At 35.0% G+C, this 10,152-nt stretch overlaps 1 protein-coding gene across 1 annotated transcript in view; it reads left to right on the forward strand.

The window, feature by feature from the left end:
- Window positions 1–10,152, forward strand: part of SEC24A (SEC24 homolog A, COPII component) — an 81,769-nt gene that overhangs the window by 35,837 nt on the left and 35,780 nt on the right. The window contains exons 3-7 of the mRNA XM_077768645.1: window positions 3,911–4,081; window positions 5,956–6,033; window positions 6,598–6,758; window positions 7,345–7,517; window positions 8,674–8,775. Coding sequence (XP_077624771.1) covers window positions 3,911–4,081; window positions 5,956–6,033; window positions 6,598–6,758; window positions 7,345–7,517; window positions 8,674–8,775 — 685 coding nt within the window. The remainder of the gene's footprint in view (window positions 1–3,910; window positions 4,082–5,955; window positions 6,034–6,597; window positions 6,759–7,344; window positions 7,518–8,673; window positions 8,776–10,152) is intronic.

The following is a 10,152-nucleotide window of genomic DNA, read 5'->3' on the forward strand; positions in this document are numbered from 1 at the left end:
GGAATCTTATTTAATCTTCACAACAATCTCTTTTATAGACAAGAAATGTCAGGCTTGAATACTTTGCCCAAAGCCACCAGAAAATAGTTTGGGAAAAGATTATTATTTAAAAACTAAGGTGCACCTGGGTGGCTCATTCAGTGAAGCTTCTGACTTCAGCTCAGGTCATGGTCTTGCAGTTCATGATTTTGAGCCCTTTGTTAGGCTCTGTGCTGACAATGCGGAGCCTACTTGGGAGTCTCTCTCCTTCTCTCTTTGCCTCTTCCCTGCTTGCACTCTCGCTCTCAAAATAAATAAATATACCTTTAAAAACTGAAGAAAAAAACACTAAAAGTAGGTGTAGTTTCTCATTAAAAAGTACCTCATCAATAATCTGAAATTTTTTTGTCTATAACAGAAGTCCTCAGGTAGAGGGCTATACCACAGATGTGGTAAAGAAGACATAAGCTAGTGCCAAAACTTAGGAACGTTCCCATATAAGAGAAGAAAAATGGGGCGCCTGGGTGGCTCAATTGGTTAAGTGTCTCACTTTCGATTTTGGCTCAGGTCATGATCTTACATTTCATGAATTTGAACCTCATGGGGCTCTGCGCTAATAATGCGAAGCCTGCTTGAAATTCTGTCTCATTCTCTGCCCCTTCCAGGGGCCCCATCCACCAGGATGGCTCAGTTTGGTTAAGCTTCTAACTTCGGCTCAAGTCATGATTTCACGGTTCATGGGTTCGAGGCCCGCATTGGGCTCCGTGCTGACAGTTCAGAGCCTGAAGCCTGATTCAGATTCTGTGTCTCCCTCTCTCTGCCCCTCCTCCACTCACACTCTGTGTCTCTCTCAAAAATAAACATAAAATATTTAAAATATATATATATAAAATGAAGTGAAAGAAATACATAAAAACTAAGAATATGAACCTTGAATAAATGTATGACTACTTTGTTTTAAATACTTCTAAAAAAATTCCTCATTTTTACCTTTGTTTTCTCAACACATCATTGGCAATAGGTGCCTAATTATCTAATCTTAAAACTCTGTCTAGGTTATAACTGTTTTGAATTCACATATTAAATTTCTCTGAAATTTTTTTTCTAATAGACTATCTTTTAACATCCTTATATTAACTTTAGGTATTTCAGAGAACGGGTTCTAAAACTCTAGCTATTAGTGTTAGCTTAGTTGTTTGAGTATCCAACTCTTGGTTTTGGTTCAGGTCATGATCTCAGTTTGTGGATTCAAGCACCACATCAAGCTTTGTGGTGACAGTGCGAGGCCTGCTTAGGATTCTCTCTCCCTTTCCCCTCCCAACTGTCAAAATAAATAAATAAACTTTAAAAGAAAGAAAAATTATTCAGTTCGAGGGACACCTGGCTGGCTCAATCAGTGGAGTGTGCAAGTCTTGTCTCAGGTTTCTGAGTTCAAGCCCCACACTGGGTTTAGAGGTTACTTAAAGTCTTTAAAAAATTATTCAGCTTGAAAAAATACCTGTTTTATGAAATGTGGCATATTGTGGTTTCATTTTTGTTCTTAAAGCTATGAAAAATCTCTATACACTTCTATTTCGTTAAAAGTGAGGTTGTTACATCTTTGTGGCCTGATATATCCTACATTCTTGCTCATGCTGAGTTGGTAGTGTACCTTGTCCTTTTGTTCCCATGACTTGTCTGTATTGCTATGGATATGTGTCAGTGCTTCTTTGATAAGGGAGTTATATGGCAGTAATCTTTGTCTTCCTTTGTCAGCAGGGCACTGATTCGTCTTGTTGGGGCTACAAGGTTCAGTAAATATGATCATTTTTCAGTTTGGCTCTGAAGAATTGAACAGTATTGAAGAAACATTGAAAATGTTATATCTGGGGGTGCCTGGGTGGCTCAGTCAGTTAAGCGTCCAACTTTGGCTTAGGTCATGATCTCCTGGTTTGTGGGTCCAAGCCCCATATTGGACTCAGTGCCGACAGCTCAAAGCCCGAAGCCTGCTTCAGATTCTGTGTCTCCCTCTTGCTCTGCCCTTCCCCTGCTTGCACTCTGTCTCTTCCGGTCTCTCAAAAATAAATAAATGTTAAAAAAAAATTTTTTTTTTTAAATTTTCATATCTGGGTATCTTTATTCTCTTTTTAAAAACACAAGGTTTTACAAAATACAGGTAGAATGTTAGCTAAATTTATTACCTATTTCACTTACAAATTCAGAGGATTAAAAAAAGTCCTGAAATGAAAAATTAAATAATATTCTTATCACCCGTATTTGATCTACTTTGTAGACTTTGTTCCTCCTCTTTGGTAAATGAGAAGATGGGAACAGTGTTGTTGACTTGAATGAACAGGTGGTATGGGTTTTGGAAGTTTTGATATCATGCAGAAGAGTTTCCCCAAAAGTAACTGACGGTGTTTTTACACTCATCAAAACTTACTCTCCTGATAAAAAAAACTGGTAAAATCAAGGCAGGGAAATACAAGGACAAATACCACATTACTCTTAGTTTTGTTTGATGAGTACTTAAATTTTTTTTTAATTTTTTTTTAATTTTTGAGACAGACAGTGACAGAGCATGAGTGCGGGAGGGGCAGAGTGAAAGGGAGCTATAACTCTGAAGCAGGCTCCAGGCTTTGAGCTGTCAGCACAGAGCCCAAAGTGGGGCTTGAACTTCCAGACCTTGAGATCATGATCTGAGCTGAAGTCAGACACTTAACTGACTGAGGCACCCAGGTACCCCTAGTTTGATGAGTACTTTTAAACCTCTTGGATGTTAGTGTTTCATAAAGTATGTACATAAATTTTGCATCATTTCCTGATTTTTAAGCCTAAGGAATGTTCTTAATACAGTATAATCCAGTCATCACTGAAAGTAAACTACTTTAAAAAAAATTATTTCGAGAGAGAGAGGGAGTGGGGGAGATGCAGAGAGAGAAGGAGAGAGAGAATCCCAAGCAGACTCTGTGCTGTCATTGTGGGGGTCAATCCCACTGAACCGTGAGATCATGACCTTAGCTGAAATCAAGAGTCAGGTGCTCAACTCACTGAGCCTCCCAGGTGCCCCAAAAGCAAACTACTTTTAATTCTTATTAATTGATCATTGAACAAGGTACAAATTTATAATCCCATTCTTTTTTTTTCTTTTTTAATGTTTTATTTATTCCTGGGAGAGAGAGAGAGACAGCGTGAACAGGGAAGGGTCAGAGAGAGAGGGAGATACAGAATCTGAAACAGGCTCTGCTGTCAGCACAGAGCCGGATACGGGGCTCGAACCCATGAACCGTGAGATCATGACCTGAGCCGAAGTTGGACGCTTAACCAACTGAGCCACCAAGGCTCCCCTATAATCCCATTCTTAAAAGGTTATGGCCCAATTAAAATGAAGCAAAGTGAAATAAAACTTGGAGAATTTAGAATAACCAACTGAGCCACCAAGGCTCCCCTATAATCCCATTCTTAAAAGGTTATGGCCCAATTAAAATGAAGCAAAGTGAAATAAAACTTGGAGAATTTAGAATAACCACAATAGTTTATAGTTTTAGAAAGCTGTCAGTTGATATTAATTGAATGGACTGTATTAATAGGTTATTAATAAAATTGTATTCATGTTAATTTCTCTCAGAATATTTGACTTGACCTTTTTGAAACTCTGTGACCAGTTAATAAAAAAATAATAAACAAGACCTTGAAGTTATTTGATGCTGATTTTATATTATTCTACTTTAATAATTGATAAATTAAGAAGCCTATAAAAGAGACTTGGTAATGTGTAAAGCATGCATGTAAATTAAAAAGTCATAAACCAGGGCAGGTAACCTATTTGTGGTGGTTTGTTACTGATTTTAATTAAAATGTAAATTTAGAAGTTACTCAGATTTGGTAAAAGGCTGTTTTGCCCTTTTTCTTAAGTATGTAAGTGACTTGTGAAAAACCAATGTTTCTATAGGTTCTGCACCCCCCTTAGTGATTCCACCTCTGCCTACCACTTTCCAACCAGGAGCTCCTCCTGGGCCCCCTCCAACTGGAGGACCACCTCCAGTGAGGGTGCTCGCTCCTCAGAAATCATCACATAGAGCTGTACCCCAGCCCTCATTTAATTCAGCTGTCAACCAAGAAGGTAAGCAAGGCAAATCAAGTCAAGTCCTCAAGTTTTGACTTAGGTGGGACGGGTGAATATTTTTTTTTTAATTCTGTGCATTCAGATAATATTTTTTCCAGAAAATCTAGTTGTTTTGGTTAGGGATGGCCTTCAGGAATTTAGGGCTTAAAGGAGGCTCCTTAGAATTCTACCCTGTGCTGTACCGTTGCCTAGCATTTGAGAACCACTGCTGTTAACTTTTTTGTTGCTGTGTAGATTTTAATAATCATGGCTATAAAGTTAGGTGCCTTTTGGAAGGGGAAGGAGAGAGGAGAACTTTCAGTTTCCTGGGTATGGTGTTAGAATGATCTTTTAATATATTGGCTCTTTTCCATGGAAGCAGTATTTTGATTTTTGCTATTACGTATTTAAACAAATATTTATAAACCTAAATAAAAAGTAAAATATGTAAGCATTTTGAAGTTTTGTATAAATAATAAAATGTTTTAAAGTATTGTTTTCAGTTATTAGTTTAAACAACATATTTTGGCAAGTAAGAAATTTGATTTTAGTAATAACCTACCCATTGTAGCAACAGGTAGAAATGAGAAAACAAGAAGAAGGGAAAGATTGTTGGCTATACCCTACTACTGAATGTAATTAATATTATCATTTTTGTTTTTTCGTGTAGCATTTCCTTTTTTTATTGTAAGTAAAGACCAACCTGTGAATATTTTGAAAAGAATGGTATTAACAATGAGTAACAAAATGATAATGTCTCACTGTTTGCCACGTTACAACTTTGAAAATTGAGCTACAATAAATACTTAAAATTTTAACCAACTAAAAATATGCTCAATGTTTTTGTTTACTTTTACAAACAGTTTTACCAAGATTTTCTCTATCAGCTCAATGGTTAAAGTCATGGTGGCCTTCAGAACTGGAAAGAAGTTAACTGATTTGATTGAAACTATTAAACTTACCTATCTCTTGTTAAAATGATTATTAAAGCTAGCACCTTTGTACTTAGAAGCTAGAGGTTGATCCTGTTCATTAATTTTAGCTCCTTTACCTGAGTTAGATCTCATAAATAGCAGAGGCAACTAGAAATAGATTTTAATTCTTCATAAGCAGATGTCCTTGGCATTTATCTTTTAAGTCTTTAAACTGGGGGGAGGGGAGAGACAAATAAAGGTTTTTATTTTATTTCAGTGATTGTTCTCTAGACTAAAGCATTCATTCTAATTATATTACCTTGAAATTCTAGATTCCACTTTGTTCCATATTTGAAAAAAAGATTTTTTATCCTCATAATTTAAATTTTCTTTAAGAAGTAGTAATTTGGGTGGGTTTTATTTTCAGTGTGTGCTGCTCTTTAGAGGTTTTTGTTTTTTTTTAAATTTTTTAAAAATGTTTTTATTTATTTCTAGGAGAGAGAGAGACAGCGTGAGCAGGGGAGGGTCAGAGAGAGAGGGAGTCACAGAGTGAAACAGGCTCTAGGCTCTGAGCTGGCAGTCAGCACAGAGCCCGACGCGGGGCCCGAACCCACAAATCGCGAGATCATGACCTAAGCGAAAGTCGGATGCTTAACCGACTAAGCCACCCAGGCGCCCCTCTTTAGAGGTTTTTAATGCTGTTCTCAACTGTTGAAATCTCAGATAGTGTATAATTTTTTAAAGTGCACAAAGGACCATTCATTTTAAAAGTTCATAAAAGTATTTGAAACTTACATGTATTCTGTATGTTTAAAAACTAGCATTATATGAAATTTTCATTTCAACATTTGACATTTTTCTTGGGCTGTGGATTAAAGTATTTGGAATGTTATCTTAAATTTCAGAAATTGGCTCAAATTTTTCAGAAATTGTAGTGATTGTTATAGTTTAAATATTCTTAATAAACTTCTTTTTTAGATATTACACCAAATACCAATAATGGTTCTATGGTGGTTCACAATAGTTATGATGAAATTGAAGGCGGTGGCTTTTCAGGTGAGATGCTATGAAAGTTGTTTTTGTTTTGTTTTGCTTTTTTTGTTTTAGTATGTGTTCATTATAGGAAACAATGGAGAAAACTTGATAATAATGTCACACAACAGTACCTCATGTTAGCATTTTTGATCTCCATACCTTTAGATTTTTGTTAGTTTTATTTTCCTTTTAGAATTAAGATCGTGGGCTTCATTACTATGTTACGGCTGTAGAGTATTTTTATCAATTAAGTGTACTCAGATGTATTTAACTAGTTCAACATTTAGTATCTTTTCATCGAAATTGTTTTGAATTAGAATTTTAGTCTGAATATGAAGTTTAGGAAATAATATGAAAGTAAATTAAACGGTACCAAGCTTATGTCATTTACATTAACTAGATTTTAATCATTGCAGTTACTTTGCTAGCAGTGTTTGTTAGCAATGTTTGTCTTATTTTGAAAAATTGATAGATGAAAGTATTAAATTACTCAATGGATTTTAGAGTTATAATTCAATGGATGGATGTGTATATTTAAAGCATTCTGGAATATAAAACAGAACTTAAAAGTTACCTTGTTTCTAGCAACACCACAGCATACTAATAAGAATCCCACAATGAACCGAAGTGTTGGGTATTCATATCCCTCCTTACCACCTGGTTATCAGAACACAGCACCACCTAGTACAACTGGAATGCCACCTTCTTCCTTGAATTACCCAAGTGGGCCACAGGGCTTTAATCAGGTAAACTTTTTGCTGTTTTGTTTTTGCTCTTGCTTACGGATTGTTGTGTTGTTGTTTTTTTGCCACTTTTTCATTTTTTGACTTAAATTGTATAGACATAAAAAAGTTTTAGGAAGGTGTAATGAATATTTTTAGCCATTTAGAATAATGGATATTGCATAAGACTTGTGTTATATTATCTGTATCTCCAGAACCAAAAAGATTGGCCAACCAGGAAGTCTAGATTATAGTTTTATTATTTATTTATTTTTTATTTTTTTTTTTTAAATGTTTTATTTATTTCTAGGAGAGAGAGAGAGAGAGACAGCGTGAGCAGGGGAGGGTCAGAGAGAGAGGGAGTCACAGACTCTGAAACAGGCTCCAGGCTCTGAGCTGGCAGTCAGCACAGAACCCGACGCGGGGCTCGAACCCACGAACCGCGAGATCATGACCTAAGCGAAAGTCGGACGCTTAACCGACTAAGCCACCCAGGCGCCCCTATAGTTTTATTATTTAAATGAAATTAAGTAACCAAGTCCTTATACATTTCTGTTTTCAACTGGAGACATTATAAAGGCTATTTACTTTGAAATTATATTATCTTTAGACTCCCTTAGGTGCTAATCATTTATCTACAAGCATGAGTGGATTAAGTCTCCATCCAGAAGGGCTAAGAGTTCTCAATCTTCTTCAAGAAAGAAACATGCTTCCATCAACACCTTTGCAGCCTCCTGTTCCAAATTTGCATGAAGATATCCAGAAACTCAATTGTAACCCAGAGTAAGTCTTCAGATAGCATTTCTTACTAAAATATGACATTTGTTCTAGAAGTTTAAGATTTTTTGGAGCTTCATGTATTATAAACAAGGTGTACAAACATTAATCTATGAAAATAGTTTTGCATACAGAAAAAGAACTTCGTAAATTGCTTAATTAATTGATATCTGAAATGTTCTAACTCAAGAAATAGAGTTGTAACTTATAAGCTGTTTACTGCTCTTATCAGCTCTACTGGGACTCTGGTACTCATTATCATTGTAGTAAGCACATTATTTTTTTAAAGTCCAAAGTATCGGAATTTGATTCTACATAATCTTTTATTTGTTCTCATCTTAAATTGTTTTTTATAACAAACAGAATTATGATACTCCTTTCTCCCTTAAAATGGATCATTAGTTTAAGTGTATATGGTAACAACTTTCTGATAAATTGAATTTTGTTATTGTATTTATTTGTTTATTTGTGTGTTTAAAGTGTTTTTATGAAAGCCTGAGGCCAGGACCCATGGGCAGAAAGAACTGCCGAATTTCGTTATATAAAAATAATTTTTTTAGTGTTTGTTTATTTTTGAGAGAAAGAGAGCACATGCATGCGCACATACTGGAGGGGCAAAGAGAGACACACACACAGAATCTGAAGCAGGCTCCAGGCTTTGGGTTGTCAGCACAGAGCCAGGTGCTGGGCTCAGACCCATAGACTGTGAAATCCTGACCTGAGATGAAGTTAGACATGTAATCGACTGAGCCACCCAGGCACCCCATGAATTTTGTTGTGTTTAAATCGTCTTTTTAGAACATTCAACAAAACGGGTCTTTTCAGTAATAAACTTAAGTTTGCATTTGCATATTTGGGTCATCACCTTGTAATTCCAGTGTAATATAGATTTATATAAAGAAAAATAAATCATCTGTTAGTCTGAACTATCTTATGCACAAGCCAAGAAGAGACATTTTTTTAGTTATATAATAGTTGTAATCATCTACTCTTTCATTCTGAATAGGACTTAAATATTTAAATGGGATAACATTTGATAGGGCGTATTGAAGTGTTTTTTTTGTAATTTGATCCAGTGTTAAATGTACCTTTTGGATCTTTTTTTTTTTGGTCCAAAAATAATCATAACAGCAAGTGACACATGATTTTTACTTTGATACAGGTTATTTCGATGCACGCTGACTAGCATTCCTCAGACTCAGGCCTTACTGAATAAAGCCAAACTTCCTTTAGGACTGCTGCTTCATCCTTTCAAAGACCTAGTGGTATGTTTCACTAGTGAAAGTAAATGTTTTATGGAAAATTAACTTGGTGGTGAGGAATTTTCTACAGTAGTGCAAGAATCACATGGGGAATTTATTGGAGCTCTCTTTAAGAATTTAACCATTGACAGGTTCTTTTATTTGTAATTCAACCAGCACTTTTATTACCAAACACTTCAAAATGAGGTAAAATAACTGAGTTTTTAAAAAAAAAAAACTTAAGTGGAACTGAATAGAATAGAGGCACTGAAAGAAAGTAAATGAATCATACTATTTAAAAAAGTTGTAAGTTATTTGCCCATTTAAAATACTTTACCCAGTCTCCCAGGTCTGCCATTCTTGGAGTAAATTTGTTACTTTAAGAAGCTGTTCCCTCTACTAAAAGGGAAAAAAAAAAGAAGCCTTCCACTTTTGTCCTAAGACTCTGGGATCTTGACTTACGGACATTGACATACTTTTCAGAGGATCAATACATAAGTGAAGTAACTTACCCAAAACAAACTTACATTAAGGCTTTAGAACTTAAATAGAATTTAAGTTAGATTTTAATTATGCTAGAATTTAAATAGCATTTAAATTTAATTGCTTTAAATATTAAATATATAATATATATTTTATTAATTCATTTAAATTATAATTTATTTAACTTAAATATTTAAATTTAATTTAAATATAATTTACTCTTATCTTACTTTGTGACATTTCTTTTATGAGAACTTAGTAAGCCCCTTAATGTAATATGAAGAAAATTCGTACTAATTTCCTTGGTCATTTCATTGATCTTAGAATGTTGAGTCTTACTTTACTGTCCATCTGAAAAATACATGAGGTATTTACTATGTTTGTTTTATAATATAAATGCCCGAGAAAATAAGTACTTAAAAAAATTTTTTTAATGTTTATTTATTTTTGAGAGAGAGAAAGAGACAGAAGGTGAGCAGAGGAGGATCAGAGAGAGAGGGAGACACAGAATCCGAGGCAGGCTCCAGGCTCCAGGCTCTGAGCTGTCGGCACAAAGCCCGATATGAGGCTCGAACTCATCAACTGCAAGATTATAACCTGAGCTGGAGTCGGATCCTTAACTGACTGAGCCATCCAGGCCCCCAAAATAAATACTTTTTAAAAGCAGAGTTTAATGAGAATGCTCCTGAAGCAAAACAGTAGGTTTCAAAATCAATACATTTCATCCCCATAATTTTTTTGTGTGGCAGTTTGAACACATCTCTTTCCTTTTTTCTTTTTTCCTCCAAAATTGCAGTATCCCCGAAGTTACTTGGAAAGTATGGATTAATGTTTGGCCTTTAGATTGGATGATCACTGTCTTTAAAAACTTTGTTCTGTTTTTTTCTTTTTTTTTTTTTTTTTATATTTTCACTTGT

The sequence above is a fragment of the Crocuta crocuta genome, unplaced genomic scaffold, assembly GCF_008692635.1.
Source record: "Crocuta crocuta isolate KB4526 unplaced genomic scaffold, BGI_CrCroc_1.0 scaffold64, whole genome shotgun sequence".
Classification (NCBI taxonomy): Eukaryota; Metazoa; Chordata; class Mammalia; order Carnivora; family Hyaenidae; genus Crocuta; species Crocuta crocuta.